The sequence below is a fragment of the Miscanthus floridulus genome, chromosome 8 (genome assembly GCF_019320115.1).
Source record: "Miscanthus floridulus cultivar M001 chromosome 8, ASM1932011v1, whole genome shotgun sequence".
Lineage (NCBI taxonomy): Eukaryota > Viridiplantae > Streptophyta > Magnoliopsida > Poales > Poaceae > Miscanthus > Miscanthus floridulus.
This window is the reverse complement of record NC_089587.1, coordinates 215378616-215401391: the sequence shown is the minus strand read 5'-3', so window position 1 is coordinate 215401391 and position 22776 is coordinate 215378616. Positions and strand designations below refer to the sequence as shown.

Below are 22776 nucleotides of genomic sequence, written 5' to 3'. Positions count from 1 at the left end.
ATGTATGAAATGGATAAGTATTGTAACTCGTTCTCATTATTGGATCCTTAGGAAAAATGTGGATCTTTTGGGTTCTTCCTTGGGGTGTGCCCGACGGATACCGTCCGCTATAGCTTGCTTTCGGAGTGCTTAGTGTCTGGTGTAAGACGAGCGCCTTCGTAAGTGTGCTATTTTGGGCGGTTCTGCCACAGCTCCCCTCTCTCCCCCCGATCCCCTTCCCCCACCTCGCCGCGCGGGTTGCTGGGAGCCGCGCGGACTCACTGCGGTCCGGCCCCACTCTCTCCATTTCACAAATTAGAAACCCAAAAGGATTTAAACAATATTCGTCATGGTTTTTTTATATAAAATATTGGTCGTGGATACTCGGGATGAATCATGCTCTAGATTGGAAAAAATAAAGGTCCAAAATTCACCATTTTTCTTGGAAAATTAAAGCTCCTAAATTATCTATCTTGTGTGTCAAGATGTTGCATTTGTGTTGGAAAAAATAAATCACCATTTTTTCAATATAAATATGAACAAATGATGTGCGCTACATGTATCATAAATATTCACCATTTTTAGATGAAATGCTGCCGATTTTTTCTGAAATTTTTATATGAAAACTACCAACTTGTTGATATGAAAATAGGGGTAAAAACACAAATATCAAAATAAAACAGGGGGTAAAAACGCATGGGCAAAGTTGTCCGATTGCGAAAAGTTAACATCGTTAGAGGGACTTCACAGACCAGGGGTAAAGTCTCACTTCGTTTTGAAATCGCAGGGGTAAAATCATAAAGTTAAAAAAATGAGGATGAATTCATCATTTTGATTTAAAACGAGGGTAGAAACGCTTAACCCTAACTTAAGATACAAGGAGTAATTGCTTTTCGTAATAAAGCGGGAGGTGGATAGGATGATTGTATTATCAGCTTTAGCATTGACCCGTCAACCGTGGCCAAACTGAAGCTGATATGTGCATTCTCCCTTTTGTAGATTCCTGATAAGCTGATACACGCGGTTGAATCCAGATTCCAGAGTGCACAAAAACGTTCCAACTCCAACGGCCCTTCCCGGTCGCGGCTTCTGAACTGAACCCCGGATGGTAGGCCAGTCAAACTGCATGCCAGACAAAAGGGCACACCTGCCCGCGGCTGTCCTTCCGCGATACCCGCCGAGCGCCGCGGGATCGCGACCCTTTTTTGGCTCAAACTCCCTTCCCCTCTATATAGCCGGCTCCACACTGCATGCTGCGCAGTCAGGCTAGTCAACCCGCTCTCGTGTCCCGGGTCCTCGCCTCTGCAGTCTGCACTGCCGGCTGCCGCGCGCAAAGGATGCCCATGCCTCGCCACGGCCATGCGCTGCTCGCCGCGCTCCTCGCGTCCGCGGTCGCCGCGGCGAGCGCGCAGCCGAGCTACGGTGACTACGGCCAGCAGGTTCACGTCAGCACGGCCATGATCGCGCTCCTGGCCGCCGTCATCGCGGTGTTCGTCTTCATCGCCTTCTTCACCGTCTACCTCCGCCACTGCACCGGCTACGCGGCCAGGTCGGACGACGACGACCGCGCCATGCCCAATTTCGACGCCCTCGTCTCGCGGTCGCGGAGGCAGCGGCGGCCGCGTGGGCTCGACGCCGAGGTGGTCGAGGCTTTCCCCACCATGAAGTACGCCGAGGCCAAGGCGCTGCGGGTCAGCAAGCAGGCCGGCGCGCACGAGTGCGCGGTGTGCCTCAGCGAGTTCGAGGACGAGGAGCGGCTCAGGCTCCTGCCCAAGTGCAGCCACGCCTTCCACCCGGACTGCATCGGCGAGTGGCTCGCCAGCCACGTCACCTGCCCCGTCTGCCGCTGCAACCTCGACCCTAACAAGCAGGATACCAGTAGCGATGAGGAGCCCGCCAGTTTCCCGTCAATTCCAGTAGCGAGCAGCATATCCAGCGAGATTGCGGTGTCAGGGCAAGGACCACTACCAGTGGCCGTGGTGATCGATGTGATCACCGAGGAGGAGGAAGAGGTGCGGAGGCAGGAGGCGCTGGAGCTGCAGCAGATAGGGACCCAGCGGCGAGCCATGCGGTCGCGGTCGGGGCGCAAGCCGGTTCCGACGCAGCTCGCCAGGTCGCACTCCACGGGCCACTCCCTCGCCGTCCGGCTCGACCGCGACCTGGAGCGGTTCACGCTGCGGCTGCCGGAGCACGTGCGCAGGGAGATGGTCGCCGCGGGCGAGCACCACAGCATGCAATTGCGTCGCGGGCGAAGAGCCGGGGAAGGAAGCAGCCGCGGCGGCCGAAGCGCCCCGCTCGGCCGGCCGGGCAGATGGCAGTCGCTTCTTGCGAGGACGTTCTCCGGGAAGCTGTCGTTCTTTTCGGCGTCCAGGATGACGATTAGCTCCGAGCTGGGAGAAGTGTCGTCCTCGTCGTCCACGAGGGCGAGAGGGAAGCGTGTGGCCGCCGTTGATGCCGCCGACGTTCCTGCTAAGGGGAGCGTCCGCCTTGACCGCATCGGAGGCGGCGGCGGGTCCGGTGCAGAAGCTGGCGCTGCGTCCCGCGAGGTGGCGGCAGCGGCGGACAGGGAGAAGAAGGCAGCTACGCAGCAGGTTCGCACGTAGAATGGGAACAGCAGATTTGAACGTACTGTAGAAACTAGCTTGAAAGTTTTTTTTAGCAGGGCAAACTAGCTTGAAAGTGATCTTCTCTCACACGCGAAAGAAATGGGCCTTTTGATGTGCGGGGAACAGGGTGCTGATTTCGTTGCTGGGATCAACGTGTGGTAGTGCTCCAAATTCGGTTGAAATTGAATGAAAACACGAGATGATGCAGATGATGTTTGTAATTTTGTACAGGAGCAGAAACGTAACCTACAGGTAGAGATGTCTGAACAGAAGTTGAAGTTTCTTCTCTGTATATATGCCCTTTACCAAGTTGTGCACTCGTGCTTTACTTTCTAGCCCTGATCCTTTCTGTTGGTATTCATTTTACCAGATTTGTCATGCGTTTTGCTTCAGAATTAGGTACCACGTTTTGAATACTAGCATGGAGTGAATTTCATATGCTCCACCTCAAAACGTACACGATTGATCAAAGTAATAAATACTATACTAAGTTCAGCTTGCTCTCCATGCCGTCGCAAGAAAGAGTTCTTCTTCTTTGTTCAATCACATAAAGTACGGGGCGTGATTGCTAGGCCGAATCGGACCGTCTCCGTACCGTTTTGATGTCTGACCTCATTCATGCGGCGTGTTTGGTTGTCCTCCTCGCACCTTTGGCCTGTATACTTTCATTCATCTGCCCTCCTCCATCCCGCACGACTTCGTCTTCTCAATTTCCACTTCCCTCTCCATACAGGATGGCTTGATTCAGGCATAGCGCAGGGACCCATGTGTTATACACACAAAACTCTCATTCATACATGCAACCAAACAAGATCTCATCTCATACTGGACCAACAACAAAGACAACCAAACACGACTGAATGCACAGTTTGAGCATGCATCTCACCGTCCTGGACCGGCTCTCCATCCCGGCTCCCTCTCACCAAAGCAACCAATCATGCCCTATGTGTAAGCGGATGGGATGCAAATGTTCCAATGGCTGAACAATGCGTAAGTGAAGAAAGGCTGCAACCATCGTACGTCAGATACTCAGATGTTCTGTGCTCATAGTCCAGACTCCAGAATGAAGCTGAAGTAGCTTTGTTAAAACTTTCTATTCATCTGCTTCTTCTTGCAAGAAGGTTTGTTTAAAATTTCAAGTGCTACCTGAATTTGTACAGTATGACACCGATTAATACTTAATAGATGGTCCCAATAACAAATGCCAAACTCAGAGTTGATTAGCAAATGCCCGGGTATTTCTTTTTCCTCCTTCAGAATGTCAACAGTTCCTATAGTCTAGAAATAAACTTGGGAGGTCGGCAGGAGAGAAGAAATGGATGTCCTTCTGCCTGACTTTTACGTGCACGCAGTGCAGAAAAAAACAGGGATCAACAACAACAATAAACCATGCGAAGACGGGGGCATGCATACGCTCTAGACGAAGACAGAAAGGCAGGCAGCAGGCAGCGAGCTGGTCAAGCCGTTTCAGACATGGGAGTTAATACAGCTGGTTACAAGTTTACAACACGGCGCTGAAGTGTTGAATCATGGAAACATGCAGTGAACTTCTTTTGCGGATAAATCATGGAATCATGGAAGACTTTAAACTCTGGATGGTCCAAGGAATTGGCACTTGTGACAACAACCTACCAGTCGGTATATAGATTACTGCTTTGCTTCAGGATAAGAAGCAGTTTTCGCCCGTTTCAATTTTTCACCGTCATATATACTTTCTTTCCTTCTTTTTTTCTCCGATCCGGGAAAATGGAAAAAATAAATGAAGTTTCCTTTTTTCTGCTATTTATGCATAACTTCATTTTCAACGGAAACGACTGTAACTTGCATTTTGTTTACTGCTGATCCTGTTGTCCTTTATTTAATCGCAAACCATGTCATCTTTGCAGAAAAATGAAACAAGTATCCCTGTTCTATGACATTGCCCCTCCATGCGTCCAACCCACAAGATGTTGTTACCTTAAGATTTGATTTTGTATTTTTGTAATCCACAAAAATTGTCCTTTGTTGTACTGCTGGTGGAACTTAATCCCTTTTTTCATATATACACGTGTATATACATAGGACATGATCGATGCCGCTATGATGGGCCCGTACAACAAAACGCTCCCAACATCCTTGTTCATATATTGGTAACTTACGTATATCCTAGTTCCACTACACCTTGCAAAATTTGCAGATTTAACTTGCACTCCCCCCAAGCTTCGCACATTTAGAAATTAGCACCTTGACTTAACATGCACCATTCTCTAGTCCAGATGCCCCGCATCCCCAAGACATCCTAAATAGTTCAAAACTCGATTCTTCCCATATTCAACCACAATTAAGCTTATCAGCCTGACTTATCAGTTATGGTACAATATTTTTCTCTCATAACAAATCAGTGAGCGGTCTTTTTAGCCTAGCTTTTTAGCGAAGTGAACAGGGCCGTCACGTTCGCTGTCAATCTCAAGACATGCATATGAATTCTGGCACTATCATAGCTTGCTTCGAGATACAGTGTTCGGCAAGAGAAGTCGTTTCTTAATTAGTGAGGGCACAAAATCCCTTTGGTCTCAACAAGGACCGAGGGATATGTATCAAGATGACACTTTTTTTTCTCGAACACGCAAGAAAATTGCGTATCATTTTCATTAAGGAGGATGGAGTTATAATTACAAGATGCCTTGCGGCTGGAGCAAAACATCAGAAGCGATTACATGAAAGTTGAACAATCATATGCTTAGCTAAGCGTTGGTCCTAGTTTCCTGGCGCTAAGCTAGCCAACCCGCGTTGGCACCTGCCTCAATCCAGCGCTGAGCCTCTGCATGTATGATCTGGATGTGGTCGAATGCCGTGCTTGCAGCTTCTCTGAAACACCGGGCATTCCTTTCTTTCCAGACGTACTAGGAGACCAACGCGAAGAGGGAGTCCATCCCGGCCTTCTGCTCGTCGTTCCTTGTTGAGCGCAGCTGCCTCCACCAAGTGATGGTTGATTGCTTCTGCTGCGGAAGGTTCTGTCCGAAGCGCTTGGCAGACATAGAACCAGACCTCCTGGGCTATCAGGATGACACTTAACTTTTAACTATAGTTTCAATATCTGCCTTTTCGCTGCATCATGACAGTCTGAAGTATCTGTTTTCTATTTAAAAATGGCATAAAACTATGATCATTATCGTTTTCATGAGCATTAGTGGTTGGACTGCCGGATGTTCACATGTTTCATGTTTTTAATTCGAGACTGTCAGGCAGGAGTCTACTGTCTACCAAAGGAGGCATAGCCAAATACCAAATAGCGATATCAACGAACATCCTAAAAATTCACCAAACAAGGACAAATAACCAACTCAATATATATTTCCATGATGAAAGAAACCAGAATTAAAATCGATGCCCAAGCAAAGAAAATGTTAGCAGTTTTCTACTGTAATGCACTGCACACTGCAGAAAGATTGAACTTAGTAATGGGGGATCAGTTTATAGACCTTAACAGAACAACCAATCCAGTATGTTTTCACTTAGTTCGGATCATTAACCAAAACCAAAAATGAAATAATAAGGAAATCCTATAAGGCTATAAGGATACATTCATTTCCCTGTTTTCGTACAACAAAGAGGAATAAGGGAGTTCACTGAGGAGGAATTACAAAGGTGTAAGAGTAACTAATTGACATAAAAGAGGGAGGCTTATGCAAGAGTAAGAGTTGTATTCACCAAAAAAGCAAATCAAATTCCGACTAGCGACAGTGAGGCCTTGGAATAAATATACTAAAATAGTGGTACTGAATTCATGCCGCAAAACTAGGTGTTCTTTTACAAGGATAAAGTAAATGCATCCAGATATGAGATATCTATAGCTAATTTCATTTCAGCACACAAAGGAAGAACTAATTTCATTTCAGCACACAAAGGCAGCATCTGTTGCAAGCATTGGTGTGCACCAAGGAACTACACAATAGTTCAGGCAAGAGGCTGTTCAAAGTACAGGCAGAGAAGACTTGGACCGACTATCTTTGCCTTTGCTTCTCAGTATCCCTAGCATGCTTCTGCGAATGCACCTCATCTTCATGAGGCATTTTCCCAGCACAAGCAGTAGCATAAGCATCTGCAAGCCCTGCAATACTCTTGTTGTAAGAATCAATAAACTTCTGGACAAATCTTTTCTCAGTTAAACAAACAGTATTATAAAAGTCAATGTTTTCCTTCACAAGCCCCTTCGCCTTCAGAATCTTGATGAAATAATGCTTGGGCATCAGCCGCCTCTGCATGCTATAGCCAAGTATTGCTGGCCTATGCAAGATGTACTGAAGCTTCAACCCAACATCCACCTTCAGGAACTTCACTGTGCGACTCAGCTTGCCTTCTGATATCCTCAGAATTTGGGGTGGACTTGCTCACCATAAGGGCCAGCTCCGCCTCGGAGCATCCAAGAGTCGCCTTCATGACATCCATTTTTGCACCAATGGAGTTGGGACCAACGCAACAGACAGCCCACAGGGCGCTCTTGAACATCCCTGTATTGCGCTGCGTGGCACACCAAGCTTCTCAGCACATGCCACCCTTTCCCTTGACATCCTCGGGCTTCATGCATATCAGCATTGCGAACTCTGGAACATTAGAGGACAGTTAGACCGCACTGCTACAGGAATGCTATGTTAGGCTTGACCACATCCTCAAGGTTCCGACCGAGGAGGATCGGACTGATCTTGATGGCGGAGTGCAGCAGATCGAAGCAACCCAAGAAGGAGAGATAGAACTGGAGGCGACGAATCATTTTGGGAGCCACGAAGATGTTGGGGACGATGGCAATGAGGCGGGAGATTTGGGGAGGGGATAGCCCAATGCTGATGATCTGAGCGAAGCGAGGGGTTAGGGTTTTGTCCACCTTGTAGCAGAGGAGCCGCGGGTACCTGGCGATTCCGGCGGCGATGTCGTCTTTGGCGAGGACCGACGCCTGTGAGAAAGGCGAGGGCGGCGTCGGGTTTGACATGAGACTTGAGGTGGGTGAGCCCCTTGGAGGGCCTGCCCGATTGCGCTGGGTGAGCCCGCAGGTGGTGACCAGGTATTCCTCAGCGACGAATCGGGCGGGAGAAGTGGCGGTGGTGGCGGTAGAGAGGAGGCAGCGGTGGCGAGGGAATGCCGTGCGGATGGAGGATAGGAGATGATGTCGAAGGTGCAGCATCGCGGCGGAACGCCGCCTCACCGGGGACGAGACGCGCGGACGGCGGGAGAGAGATTTTGTCGGCCGGGCAAGTTGGTTTAGAGGGAGGTTATGGTGACAGATTAGCCCCCGCGGTGGCTGTGGTTTGTGGGCGGGATGTCTAAATTGGCGGTGGACGGTGAACAGGTACGCTCGTGTCAGGGTGAGGATGCCGGACGCTAGTGGGGGCTGCGGCGGCGGCGCGGGAGGGAGAGCCGGAGAGGAAAAAAAAGGCTTCGGCTTTTTGGCTTCGCCTTTGTCCCAAGCTACCGCTGGTGGGGCCGTGTGCATTCGAGCGAACGCAAACTCTCGGTCCACCTGCGCTTCGGTTTTGTCCCCGGCGAAGCCCATCCCCATCATCGGCTGCCTCCAACCTCCATGATGAACCTCCCTTCCCGGCTCCGCCATCTCCGCCGCCTTCTCGCGGCCCCGCCCTTGCCGACCCTCGCCGCCACACACTCCCCCAATCCGCCCTCCTTCCGACCGCTGCACCCCACCCGAATCCTGCCGCCGCGGTTCCATCTACCCAATCTCCCAGTGCGGCGGCTCTTCTCCGAGCACGCCATCCTCCCCACTCACCTCCAGGACGAGCGCTTCGCCACGCTCTCTGATAGGATCTATGATGCCGTGATTAAGACGGGGGCGGAATCCAACGAGGGCACGGAGGCCGCGCTCGACGCGTTGGGCGCCGAGCTGACTACCCCGCTCGTCGCCGACGTGCTGCACCGCCTCCGCTATGAGGAGAAGCTGGCGTTCCGGTTCTTCGCCTGGGCGTCCCACCAGGGAGGGTACAGCCACGAACCGGCGACTTACAACGACATCATCGACATTCTCTCCGGCACGCGGTACAAGAGCCGCCAGTTCGGTGTCCTCTGCAACGTGCTGGATCACTTGAAGCGCCATGGCACGAGGTCGGTGCCGGTTGAGGACCTGCTGGAGATCCTGCGCGCCTACACGGAGAAGCATCTCACGCACATGAGGAAGCTGGCCAAGAAGCGGCGGGTTCGGATGCGTACGCCGCCGGAGACTGACGCGCTCAACGTTCTGCTGGACGCGTTCTGCAAGTGTGGGATGGTCAAGGAAGCAGAGGCGGTGTTCGGCCGCGTGAAGAGGAGGTTGCTGGGTAATGCAGAGACATACAGTATCCTGTTCTTTGGGTGGTGCCGGGCGAGGGACCCCAAGAAGGCCATGAAGGTGCTTGAGGAAATGATTCAGATGAAGCACACCCCGGAGAGTTTCAGCTACATTGCAGCCATCGAATCTTTTTGCAGTGCTGGATTGGTGTCAGAGGCAAGGGAGCTGTTTGAGTTCATGAGGACTGAGGGGTCGACGATATCATCACCCACAGCCAAGACGTATTCGATTATGATTGTTGCGTTAGCAAAGGCTGACCGGATGGAGGAGTGTTTTGAACTGCTTTCAGATATGAGAAGTTGTGGCTGTATGCCTGATGTGACGACTTATAAAGATTTGATTGAAGGGATGTGCTTGGTGGGTAAACTGGATGCTGCTTATCGTGTGTTGGAGGAGATGGGGAGGGCTGGATTTCCTCCTGACATTGTGACGTACAATTGCTTTCTTAATGTGCTTTGTAGTCTTCGAAAGGCTGATGATGCACTTGAACTCTGTGAGAAGATGATAGAGGCGCACTGTGAGCCCAGTGTTCATACCTATAATATGCTGATGGTGATGTTCTTCGAGATGGGAGAGGCACATAGAGCATTAGATATATGGCTTGAGATGGACACAAGAGGATGTCAGCGTGCTATTGATACCTACGAGATAATGATCGATGGTCTCTTTGATTGCGGAAGAACAGAACATGCAACTGCTCTTCTAGATGAGGTTATAAACCGTGACATGAAACTTTCATACAAGAAGTTTGATGCTATAATGCTGAGGTTATCAGCTGTGGGCGACCTTGGCGCGATACATCGGTTGTCAGAGCATATGAGGAGATTTTACAATGTTGCGATGTCGAGACGATTTGCAATCACTCAGAAGAAGAAGAGCATAGGCCTGAGAAGGAAATGAGTGCCGTGGCAATTCCTGCTGCTGTTTCTTGTTACTGTGGATAATCAGGAGCTTATTCAAAGGTAATTGATGCTGTGTTTTCTCTGATTTTACTGCCAGCTATTCGTGGTAAATATATTTAAAATGTGCTTTGGATTGTGGTCTAGACATGGTATTTAATTTGTTCGTGCAATCTGCAGTGCATCTCAAGTGGCAAAACAAATAGCATATTTCAATCAAGTTCTTCTCTTATGGTATATCTTTTCCTAAACTTGCTGCCATGTTCCTAAACTTGTTTGTTATCTTGACGTCTTCTCATCCCAAAACTAGTACAATGCCTGCTAAGAATGCAGTGAAATCTATGTATGTACAGAAATACCAATATGAAGTAGGATGCTTTTCTTGTACTATTTGGGACACTAATCTGGGTATGCCATTATTTATATCCTTAATCAGTAGTCCAATATGTGTTTTGCTTACCCTCTCTGATATAAAAATATAAGTGCTTTAGGACATTGAAAGAATTTACAAGGTGAAACTTTGGCCACCATTTTCCTAAAAAAATATTTTATTTTGAAAGGCAAAATATATTATTATGAAATTGTTTTTTCATGAGGTGTCTAGCTGCAAAACTATTGTTTTTTAGCTATTCGTGGTCAAACCTAAAAATGTTTGACTTAGGACAAACCTAAAACTACTTATTTTTATGACCGGAGAGAGTACTGAATAGGAAAACTTTTATCAGCGTGTTATAAGGATATTTTACAGTTGTGGCTTAGTAGTTGGTTTCTTCAGGACACGGTGTTTTAAAGACGTGTCTGTTTGAATAATTGCTAGTAGCTAGTTGACTCAGTGAGTTCCTGTCACTGATTTTAAGGCCTAATCTATGCTGAAAGATAAGTAAGCAACCGAGCTTTTCTACTCTCTTTCTAGAGCTAACATCACCGACCGAACTATCATGGAGCAATGGACACAAATGGTTTGGAATGCCTTGTGTAGCCAAGCTATTCAAGATCCCGATGGCCAATTTCTTCTCGGATTGCCAGATATATAAGAGCTTTACTTTGTTATCCCCATCTGGGATCTAAGCAGGAGGGAAGTGGAACCTTCCTTGAATTCCAGTTATGATGATTTAGGGCAAGGAGTTAAAACTGGATAGTTGTTGAGCCAATAGGTTATTTAGCAATTTTTGCAATAATAAGGTCTGAAGGTGCTAGGTAGCATTTATGCTGGTTGAGACTGCAATTTCATGCATTGGTGATACCTGAGCTTTTATCAGGTGGATCCTTTGCTTTTCAGTTTGCTTATGCTGAGCAGGAGTAATGTTTATTCTAAACATGATTTCATTGTGCAGGGTGGTTGATGTATGCCAGCACATACTGTATTGTTGGTACAAATTGCGGTGGAAGAAGCACTGCGTTTTTTTAACGTAAAAAGAAGCATTGCATGACCTCATTCATTTGTTGAATTGAACCGGTGCTGTGAATATCAGTGCGTTTGTATTGTAGAAACATGTACAAGGTAACCCCTCAACCCCACCCATTAACTGTTGCGACGTGCACAATACACCAATCCACTGGCACCAGAAGTATTAACTGCAGTCTTATTTTGTTTGAATCCTATGAAGAGAACCTCTTTTATGGCCTACTTGTTCATGTAGGACCCCTTTCTTCCTTACGCTCAGATGAAACGTGTAACTGTATAAGCCTAGAACTGAATTTCTTGCCATTAAACATGTGACCCACACCACTTTCCTCAACTCCTGACTATATGTTTCCCAATATCAATTTTTGGGCTATTTCAAAACTTGACTGCTTAAGGAAACATTTTACTGATAGCTTGTTGCAAGGTTATTATTATTGGTCACACATCCAGTTCATTTTCACTAAAATGGGACGGGGTGCACTTTATTTTGCTTCAAAGAGCATCTTTGTTCTATTAGTAGTGTGCTTACATGTAGAGGGTGACAATGACTAAAATTTGGTCGTTTTGGCTGGTGGCTAGAGTTGAAGACCTAACTGTAGTACATTTAGTGTGTGCACTGCAGCTGCATCAAAATTGTGGCTACACTGTCGAACTAAAGATTCCAAACTAGTAAATAGGTTCATGGCTACAGCAATCAATGACTTATCAAGGGTTACTACTGAGTACTGCCGAACCAAGAAATTTAGCACACCACTAATATCTGTGTAACACAGCCAAGATTCGACCGCTTGTGCGAGTAGGAAGATGGATAGTCCTTTTATACTCTCCAGCTTGCCTCATGATGTGTACTAGGTAACTAGGTATCTAGTAGTATTTGGTAACTTGATTTTTAATTCTTTAGTGATCCTAGATGCACATAGTTTGGTACTGAAACTGCACATTATGCTTCATCGAGCTCAACTAACGTTCAGGCCGGTGATACTTCCATACTTGCAGGTGACGGCTACTGGTTATCAACAGACATATCGGGGCATCGGGCGAAAGCCGCCAAAGGCATGAGTATATGACCCGCATTGGCTTTGGCTCTCTCTCCTGTCCCTGGTCCTTGTTCAGGTGCTGTAACCTAGTACTAGCTATCAAGGGCTCAAACTAAAGGCTGTGAGCCTGTGAGTAGACCTAGGACGGCCATAGCTGTGTACCATTTGCACCAGCTGAGAACCTGGAACGCACCATGCCAAGAACCCCTGGAATTGAGAGCTTCGGATCATCGGATGCCATCAAGCGAGCCGAGGTGAAATTCTCTGAAGTCGAGACCTCGTGGCAGGGACCGGCGGAGCGCTTCGGGGTTCGCGGGTTTTCTTGAGTCCCGAGCTAAAATATGGCTGGCTCTGACGGAAAAGACCCGGTTCCTGTCCGGCCGTCCCATGCCATGCATGATTCTCCAGGTCAAGCAGTTGTCTGAAATCCGCATATTTTTTACTGCTCGTATATTTTCTTTTGGCAACCTCTGTCTTTGCCATAAGAATCTGTATGCTGAGCGATGCGACATGGAATTTCACAGGAACGGGATAAAATGGTATAGGAATTTTATCGAAGGAGAAATTCGTTTTTACAGGAAAAGTGTAGGAAATAGAAAAAAAAAACTCTTGCATTCCAAAGTGGTTCTATGGCATTCCGTTTTTTGGTAGGACATTTCGTTTCATGGACTCCCTCAGCTAGAAATGTAAAAGCTTTTCGTTAGAACAAGCTTTTGACCGGTAAAGATCTTACTGGTATGTAGTAGCTTTCATGACATGAAATTGATGTTATTAGATTCATATTTTGAAGCTGTTAATGATTTATGTCTTGTATAGAACATAATATGCCATTAGAATAACTGTTAGTCAAAGGAATAAAATACAGTATATTTTCTGCTGTCACCACGAACAAAAGAAAAGAAAAAGGAAAGACATATCGAGCGCTCTAGAGAAGGAAACATAATCAAGAAACACTTGTGTGTGGTTCACTTTTAGATGAAACAAGCAAGTAAAAAAAGAACCCAAACTAGGTGACTAGTGATTTTAATTAAGAAGAAAATATTCACCTATAAATGTAAGTATAAGGGACTTAGAATCTTAGTGGCTGGTACAGCTAGACTCACTTCATGAATCTGGCAGCTCAAACGAATTAAGAGAAAAAATGTCCACTGCTAGTGCTAAGGCTTTGAGTGAGCAGCGGACGGCGGCGCAGAGTGCACACGCACCGGCTCAGCTCAAAAAAGTGTTGGCGTGACCTGTGTACGTGTATCTGACACGTTTGGTGCGACTGCGAGCCCCGGCCGGAGCCACCGCCCGGCCAACCGTCTCGTGCCCCGAATTTTTTACTTTTTAGCATTTTTTTTAAGTTTTTCACAAATAGATTCGGCGGGGGAGGGAGGGAGAGATTTTAGAATGTGGACCCTTAACTCGGCGCCATCGTCCCTGGCGCCGAAGTCTTGGGCTCGACGCAGACGTGACGCTGACTTAGTAGGTAGCTCGACGCCAGTCACCCTGGCGCCGAGCTCGGCGCCGTTGACACTGGCGCCGAGCATGTAGTTCCAGGCCTCGAGCATCGTGCACTCGTGCTGCCATTCACCACCGTGCGGCATGGAGTGCAGATGCTGGTATCCTGAAAAGGGTCACGTCGCCTAGCTACTGGCAATGCGTGCACGGTCAAGCATGGAGACTTGCCCGCGCTGCATGGCACCTAAAAATCACATCAGCTTTTTACTGTGTTAGGCCAAGCTCCGTCACTGACTTTTTACTTGATGGATGGCAGAGGAGAAAAGAAAAGCACTTGCGTCAACTCATTGGAAAAACACTGCGGCCACGCACTTCTCCCTATAACGTGCTTGAACAAGTTATCTTTCAGCAACTTGTTCAGCCATAACACTGCAGCACTTCTCCCTATAACACTTGCTGGAACACTGCGGCCCTGCTCGCTTGATTATCGGTCATGATTATCAGCCATGATACATTGTTTTTCTCTAATAATAAAATAGCATCAGCCGACATATCAGTCGCAGAAACGATCAAACGAACATGGGGTATGTTTTTAGAGTTTAGATAGATTTTGCTATAAAAATATATTTTATAATCAGTCACATTTGTTCTAGCTTTTTTATGTACCACCGTAGCTAGATATATATTTCTAGATGTATAATAAATAAAATAAAAGTTATGTATCTAGAAATATCGAACGACACATAATTTAAATTGAAGGAGTAATATTTATCAATATCATAAATGTTAATACTTCTTTTTTAGATTTGTTGATTATATTTAAAATTGTTTGATTCTTGGGAACAAGAATTATAATTTTTTAGGGCGGGAAGGGGGTATGTATCTGCTCGTGTGTGTCACGTGGCTCTGAAAATTCTGAATTCCCAAACGGGGAAACGGCCATGGTCCATGGATATGCTTTTCTGTGTTGAAAATGGAATACATCGGTGGAGTAGGATTGCTAAGCGGTTCTGAAAAATGAATAATTAGATCTATACCATTACAAATATCATGTTTTCGAAATACGCTACTATTATTCATCATATAGGAACAATCAGCCTGTTCACTTGTTGGTTTCAGCCAGAGCTTATCAGCCATGGTACAATATTTTTCTCTCACAACAAACCAGCACCAACCAGACTTATCAGCCCAGAAACCAACCAGCGAACAGGCTGAATATCACTATAATTTAGTGTCTATTCCAATCGTGCCATTTTACACGCCTCTAGAAAATAGCAACCCTAGACTCATGTGCAGGCTATGTATCCCACATATTGTTTTCTATGGTAAATGTAAGGAAAATTAACCCTTGGTCTATTTACTTTGTATTTTGGTGTTTGATGATCAACACAATTAAATTGGACTGATGAATTTGCAAGTGATTGTTTTGTAGTTCAATAGGATGCAAGACGTGACTTGGACGAAGGCAACGTGATGATCCGATGATCAACAGCATAAGCAAGACCTTAGAAACACAAGAGAAGACCTAAGATATCAAGCAAAGTCTAAGTATGAAGATAGAAATCACGCCGTACGCAAGATCGCGAAGAAACGAGCTCACAGAAGTGACCGGACGCTGGATCGGACGCGGGAGAAAAGTGACCGGACGCTCCGATCAAGAGGCTCGACAAACAGGCGTCAGCAGCAGCGACCGGACGCTGGCGGCAAAATCGACCGAACGCGGGACAATAAAGTCTGGTCGAGTACATAGAGGTTCCAGAGCGGCGAAAATGCGACCGGACGCGTCCGGTGGTATGTGACCGGACGCTGGCAGCGTCCGATCAGTAGTTCGCGGCTCCAACGGTCGAGACGATAGGACGCGTCCGGTCAGGACGTGATCAGCGTCCGGTCAGTAGCAGAAAAGCGGGATTTCGTCCGACAAGTTTGATTAAGTTGATAAGTGTTTGGTTGGCAACTAAATTTTAGCAAATTTCTTTTAGGCTCCACATGTCATAGAATGTGGCTTCAAATTTTCTAGCCACATTTGCCTAAACTTAGCTTTGGCAATCTATGGCTATGTATGCTAGTAGTAGCTACTAATAGAGAAAAAAGGCCGGTGCTTGCTGCCGAGACAGCACCGGCGGGATGGGCGTAAAAAGTGACAAGAGTACTATGTCATCGGTCGCCGTCAATCTGCTCATCGCTCGTTTAGCAGATGATAAAAGTTCAATGAACGCGCCAGATTATTGGAGAATCCGTCACTAAACTCTCGGCGCACGTAACGTGATCCTCCACGTCCAGGTCAACCGCAGCATTCTCCGAAGACGCCGAACCTGTGGGATCCGACGTGGAATCGAGACAACATATCACATACTATGCTTGGACGTACTGTAGTGGAGTAGTACTACAACTGTACAAAAATCAAAACAACTTCATAACTCACCGATCTGCGTGTATTCCTACCTCCTCGCGACACGTAACACCTCGTCGCTCTTGGGGCCACAGTTCTCCCGTTTGTCCGTTGCACCGCCCAGTGCCCGGAGCCGCTGCCTTGCCCTCCTCAAACCGTGCACCTGGCACCGCGCTAGGTCGCTGTTGCGCGTGAAACCGTCGAGGCGGCACGCCGGGACGAGGGCCGGGCGAGCCAGTGGTGCCGACGGGACGCACGTCGGCTGGGGACCCCCCACGGCCAACGACAAGTGGTCCGTGCATGCGCGCGCCCGTCCCTCTCGCGGAGTCGCGGTCCGTGTCCCAGACGGGTTGTTTACCAGGTCCGCGCGAGCAGAAGTGTGGCTGCCCTTCGCTCGCCGTCTCGGCTCGGTTCGGCTGCGCACGCGGCTACTGGCCCACTAGGCAACTGGCGAGTACAGTAGCCGAGTAGCGGCAGGCTGGCTCATTGCGCAGCTGGACAGCGTGTAGACTGGGACGTGTACAAGTACTACTTGCACTGGCCGGACTGAGCTGACGCCGATCCCTATCTGTACTGTGTCATCTCGTCTGCTGTGGCAGGGGGCCAGACCGGATCTGAACCCTTCGTCTGGGTGATGGGCGGTTGGTTTCGGCCGAGCCTGCCGTGTCGACTGACGTTGACGGAACAGCGCGTCAATGTCGTAGGAGAAGTCAAGTGGTTTGAAGTCTGATGCCCTGTCCATACCGGAATTCCAGAACCTCGCCTGGTCGATCCGTCACCGGGTTACTTTGGTTTTACACGCGGTTAATATGTGATGGTTGGTTTGAAAAAAACAGGGTGGTCTATCATCTTTTCATTTTTTTTAAAAACAATTTGTTTATGGGAGGGGAATGTGATGAGTGAACCACCGTCTACGCATCCCTTCCGAGCTCTCCTTCCGTTTCAAATTCTAAATGGTAAAGTCATCATGACTTTTTTAGATACATGCCTTTTATTATGTATTTAGACATAATATCTATCTAGGTACGTAGCAAAAAAAAACCGCGGTACTTAGAAAACTATAATGACATAATTTATAATGGAGGCAGTAATATTTAGTATAAACATAGGATGATGTAGTGGCTACTTAAATTTATGAGATAAACTCACAAATCACGATGCATCGCCTCATATAGAATACCAAAATATTTATTATTTCACCACGTAGCATGTAGCAGGGGTAAAACTGTGTTAACAATAGCATTAGGGGGGTGGGGGTGCAAATGTACACCCTAAAAAATACGAAAACTACGATTATAACTTATATTTCACTATATATGCACCATATGAATAAGTTTATGCACCCACAAAGTAAACATATCTTTCGTTAATTTATTCAAACTTCGCCACTCGGCAACTCCAAGAGTCCATGCATTTCATAGAAATGTACCGCTTTATTTGTCAAGTACTCTCTCCATTTTAAATGTGTCTATGTACGTAGAAAAGCCAAAACGACTTATAATTTGTAACGGAGAAAGTTATAAGGCCACTCTAGAGAATAAGTGGACAGGCTTATTATACGTTTTAATCCGTTGAGCGTCACGGTAGGGAAACTTGTGCAAAGATTCACCTTGCAACGAGCGGAGTTTGGAATGCAGGAAATATTCTAAGTTTCGAGAAAATTGAAATTGTTTCTTACACATCTTATAAGGAAAATCCACCACCATGTACAACATCAAATTAGTTTCGTAGTTTCATTGAATTATCTATCAAACATATTTTGACAGCGCATTTATTTGAAATTTTAGATGTTACAATACTTTTATAACATAGTTAAAATTAGAGAAGTATGATTTATAACAAAACTGAAGTGGACTATATTATAGCTTAAAGGGAATTTGGTGTTTCTGCCCTTGCTCCAAGCTGCAACGATGATTTTGCTCTCACTTTTTTAACTTTGTGATTTTGCCTTAGTCATTTTCAAACGAAGCAGCCGATTAACCCTACTTTCTAACTGATGAGTGAATTAAAAGGGCAAAGAAAAAAGAAACAACACCCAAGCGAATAGACAAAGACAACCCTGCCCCTCATTAGTCGGCCGGCCGCGAACTCACCTCGCGCGGCCCCTCTCGAGCGGCTAGGGTTTGACGCGGCGGCGCACGCGGCTCCCCGGCGGCCGGCGACCGGCGACGTTGCGCTCCCCTCCTTCCCCCGGTCCCCTTCCCCCACCTCGCCGCGCGGGTTGCTGGGAGCCGCGCGGACTCACTGCAGTCCGGCCCCGGCGGCCGGCGACCAGCAGCTGGGCCTCTGAAGCCGCCGCGGCCCCGACGCCCTCCCTGGCTCGTGTGGTTGAGACGAATCGAGATGTAGCAGCTTGAGGACGACGAATTTTGCCGGCGAACGCCAGCGACGGAACACACAGAGAGAGAGAGAGAGAGGGGGGGGGGGGGGGGGGGGGGGGGGGGGGGCGGCGGGGGAAGAAAGGCTCAATTGCAGCAGCAGGATTACTCCAGGCGGATGCTTCTGAGACGGCCAGACAAGCAGCTGAAGTAGGCAGGCTGCTTGCTGCAGGTGTTGACTGAATCACTGAACCCAGGTTCAGCTACAAGTCTCGTTCCGTACTCTCCCTCCACTCTCTCCATTTCACAAATTAGAAACCCAAAAGGATTTAAACAATATTGGTCATGGTTTTTTTTGATAAAATATTGGTCATGGAAACTCGGGATGAATCATGCTCTAGATTGGAAAAATAAAGCTCCAAAATTCACCATTTTTGTTGGAAAATTAAAGCTCCTAAATTATCTATCTTGTGTGTCAAGATATTGCATTTGTGTTGGAAGAAATAAATCACCATTTTTTCAATATAAATATGAACAAATGACGTGCGCTACATGTATCATAAATATTCACCATTTTTAGATGAAATGCTGCCGAATTTTTCTAAAAATTATGTATGAAAACTGCCAACTTGTTGATATGAAAATAGGGGTAAAAATACAAATATCAAAATAAAATAGGGGGTACAAACGCATTGGCAAAGTTGTCCATTTGTCGAAAAGTTAACATCGTTAGAGGGATTTCACAGATCAGGGGTAAAGTCTCCCTTCGTTTTGAAATCGCAGGGGCAAAATCACAAAGTTAAAAAAATGATGATGAAATCATCATTTTGATTTAAAATAAGGGTAGAAACACTTAAGCCTCTGACTTAAGATACAAGTGAGTAATTGCTTTTCTAATAAAGCGGGAGGTGGATAGGATGATTGTATTATGAGCTTTAGCATTGACCCGTCAACCGTGGCCAAACTGAAGCTGATATGTGCATTCTCCCTTTAGTAGATTCCTGATAAGCAGATACACGCGGTTGAATCCAGATTCCAGAGTGCACAAAAACGTTCCAACTCCAACGGCCCTTCCCGGTCGCGGCTTCTGAACTGAACCCCTGGATGGTAGGCCAGTCAAACTGCATGCCAAACAAAGCGCACACCTGCCCGCGGCTTTCCTTCCGTGATACCCGCCGAGCGCCGCGGGATCGCGACCCTTTTTTTTTTTTTGCTCAAACTCCCTTCCCCTCTATATAGCCGGCTCCACACTGTATGCTGCGCAGTCAGGCTAGTCAACCCGCTCTCGTGTCCCGGGCCCTCGCCTCTGCAGTCTGCACTGCCGGCTGCCGCGCGCAAAGGATGCCCATGCCTCGCCACGGCCATGCGCTGCTCGCCGCGCTCCTCGCGTCCGCGGTCGCCGCGGCGAGCGCGCAGCCGAGCTACGGTGACTACGGCCAGCAGGTTCACGTCAGCACGGCCATGATCGCGCTCCTGGCCGCCGTCATCGCGGTGTTCGTCTTCATCGCCTTCTTCACCGTCTACCTCCGCCACTGCACCGGCTACGCGGCCAGGTCGGACGACGACGACCGCGCCATGCCCAATTTCGACGCCCTCATCTCGCGGTCACGGAGGCAGCGGCGGCCGCGCGGGCTCGACGCCGAGGTGGTCGAGGCTTTCCCCACCATGAAGTACGCCGAGGCCAAGGCGCTGCGGGTCGGCAAGCAGGGCGGCGCGCTGGAGTGCGCGGTGTGCCTCAGCGAGTTCGAGGACGAGGAGCGGCTCAGGCTCCTGCCCAAGTGCAGCCACGCCTTCCACCCGGACTGCATCGGCGAGTGGCTCGCCAGCCACGTCACCTGCCCCGTCTGCCGCTGCAACCTCGACCCTAACAAGCAGGATACCAGTAGCGATGAGGAGCCCGCCAGTTTCCCGTCAATTCCAGTAGCGAGCAGCATCTCCAGCGAGATTGCGGTGTCTGGGCAAGGACCACTACCAGTGGCCGTGGTGATCGATGTGATCACCGAGGAGGAGGAAGAGGTGCGGAGGCAGGAGGCGCTGGAGCTGCAGCAGATAGGGACCCAGCGGCGAGCCATGCGGTCGCGGTCGGGGCGCAAGCCGGTTCCGACGCAGCTCGCCAGGTCGCACTCCACGGGCCACTCCCTCGCCGTCCGGCTCGACCGCGACCTGGAGCGGTTCACGCTGCGGCTGCCGGAGCACGTGCGCAGGGAGATGGTCGCCGCGGGCGAGCACCACAGCATGCAATTGCGTCGCGGGCGAAGAGCCGGGGAAGGAAGCAGCCGCGGCGGCCGAAGCGCCCCGCTCGGCCGGCCGGGCAGATGGCAGTCGCTTCTTGCGAGGACGTTCTCCGGGAAGCTGTCGTTCTTTTCGGCGTCCAGGATGACGATTAGCTCCGAGCTGGGAGAAGTGTCGTCCTCGTCGTCCACGAGGGCGAGAGGGAAGCGTGTGGCCGCCGTTGATGCCGCCGACGTTCCTGCTAAGGGGAGCGTCCGCCTTGACCGCATCGGAGGCGGCGGCGGGTCCGGTGCAGAAGCTGGCGCTGCGTCCCGCGAGGTGGCGGCAGCGGCGGACAGGGAGAAGAAGGCAGCTACGCAGCAGGTTCGCACGTAGAATGGGAACAGCAGATTTGAACGTGCTGTAGAAACTAGCTTGAAAGTTTTTTTTTAGCTGGGCAAACTAGCTTGAAAGTGATCTTCTCTCACACGCGAAAGAAATGGGCCTTTTGATGTGCGGGGAACGGGGTGCTGATTTCGTTGCTGGGATCAACGTGTGGTAGTGCTCCAAATTCGGTTGAAATTGAATGAAAACACGAGATGTGCAGATGCTGTTTGTAATTTTGTACAGGAGCAGAAACGTAACCTACAGGTAGAGATGTCTGAACAGAAGTTGAAGTTTCTTCTCTGTATATATGCCCTTTACCAAGTTGTGCACTCGTGCTTTACTTTCTAGCCCTGATCCTTTCTGTTGGTATGCATTTTACCAGATTTGTCATGCGTTTTGCTTCAGAATTAGGTACCACGTTTTGAATACTAGCATGGCGCGAATTCGATGGAGTGAATTTCACATGCTCCACCTCAAAACGTACACGATTGATCAAAGTAATAAATACTATACTAAGTTCAGCTTGCTCTCCATGCCGTCGCAAGAAAGAGTTGTTCTTCTTTGTTCAACCACATACAGTATGTGTAAGCTTGGATGGGATCCAAATGTTCGAATGGCTGAACAATGCGTAAGTGAAGAAAGGCTGCAACCATCGTACGTCAGATACTCAGATGTTCTGTGCTCATGGTCCAGACTCCAGAATGAAGCTGAAGTAGCTTTGTTAAAACTTTCTATTCATCTGCTTCTTCTTGCAAGAAGGTTTGTTTAAAATTTCAAGTGCTACCTGAATTTGTACAGTATGACACCGATTAATACTTAATAGATGGTCCCAATAACAAATGCCAAACTCAGAGTTGATTAGCAAATGCCCGGGTATTTCTTTTTCCTCCTTTAGAATGTCAGCAGTTCCTATAGTCTATAGAAATAAACTTGGGAGGTCGGCAGGAGAGAAGAAATGGATGTCCTTCTGCCTGACTTTTACGTGCACGCAGTGCAGAAAAAAAACAGGGATCAACAACAACAATAAACCACGCGAAGACGGGGGGGCATGCATACGCTCTAGACGGAGACAGAAAGGCAGGCAGCAGGCATGGAGCTGGTCAAGCCGTTTCAGACAAGGGAGTTAATACAGCTGGTTACAAGTTTACAACACGGTGCTGAACTGTTGAATCATGGAAACATGCAGTGAACTTCTTTTGCGGATAAATCATGGAATCATGGAGGACTTTAAACTCTGGATGGTCCAAGGAATTGGCATTTGTGACAACAACCTACCAGTCGGTAAATAGATTACTGCTTTGCTTCAGGATAAGAGGCAGTTTTCGCCCGCTTCAATTTTTCACCGTCATATAGACTTTCTTTCCTTCTTTTTTTCTCCGATCCGGGAAAATGGAAAAAATAAATGAAGTTTCCTTTTTTCTGCTATTTATGCAGAACTTCATTTTCAACGGGAACGATTGTAACTTGCATTTTGTTTACTGCTGATCCTGTTGTCCCTTATTCTAATCGCAAACCATGGCATCTTTGCAGAAAAATGAAACAAGTATCCCTGTTCTATGACATTGCCCCTCCATGCGTCCAACCCACAAGATGTTGTAACCTTAAGATTTGATTTTGTATTTTTGTAATCCACAAAAATTGTCCTTTGATGTACTGCTGGTGGAACTTAATCCCTTTTTTCATATATACACGTGTGTATATATATAGGACATGATCGATGCCGCTACGATGGGCACCTACAACAAAACGCTGCCAACATCCCTGTTCATATATTGGCAACATACGTATATCC

General features: G+C 47.9%; 3 protein-coding genes across 6 annotated transcripts; all 3 read left to right on the top strand.

Moving 5' to 3' along the window:
* Positions 1-892: 892 nt before the first annotated feature.
* Positions 893-4862, top strand: LOC136474927 (E3 ubiquitin-protein ligase ATL31-like). 2 transcript variants are annotated; one of them, XM_066472495.1, is made up of 2 exons: positions 893-2570; positions 4472-4797. In XM_066472495.1, the coding sequence occupies exons 1-2, from the start codon at positions 1230-1232 to the stop codon at positions 4499-4501; spliced, it is 1371 nt and encodes a 456-aa protein (XP_066328592.1). In that variant the 5' UTR covers positions 893-1229; the 3' UTR covers positions 4502-4797. The 2 variants fall into 2 exon arrangements, 1 of the variants encoding a protein (XP_066328592.1); XR_010763045.1 differs by lacking the exon at positions 893-2570 and adding an exon at positions 3561-3706 and having other exon boundaries at positions 4472-4862.
* Positions 4863-7851: 2989 nt separating this feature from the next.
* Positions 7852-13372, top strand: LOC136478138 (pentatricopeptide repeat-containing protein At1g73400, mitochondrial-like). 3 transcript variants are annotated; one of them, XM_066476468.1, is made up of 4 exons: positions 7852-9857; positions 9975-10028; positions 11129-11295; positions 12196-13372. In XM_066476468.1, exon 1 carries the CDS (start codon positions 8140-8142, stop codon positions 9793-9795), a length of 1656 nt encoding a protein of 551 aa, XP_066332565.1. In that variant the 5' UTR covers positions 7852-8139; the 3' UTR covers positions 9796-9857; positions 9975-10028; positions 11129-11295; positions 12196-13372. The 3 variants fall into 3 exon arrangements, with proteins under 3 accessions (XP_066332565.1, XP_066332564.1, XP_066332566.1); XM_066476467.1 differs by lacking the exon at positions 9975-10028; XM_066476469.1 differs by lacking the exon at positions 9975-10028 and having other exon boundaries at positions 11129-12051.
* A 6237-nt stretch (positions 13373-19609) lies between these two features.
* On the top strand, positions 19610-21743 carry LOC136478137 (E3 ubiquitin-protein ligase ATL31-like). The gene is made up of 2 exons (XM_066476466.1): positions 19610-21248; positions 21367-21743. Exon 1 carries the CDS (start codon positions 19641-19643, stop codon positions 20991-20993), a length of 1353 nt encoding a protein of 450 aa, XP_066332563.1. The 5' UTR covers positions 19610-19640; the 3' UTR covers positions 20994-21248; positions 21367-21743.
* Positions 21744-22776: the final 1033 nt, after the last annotated feature.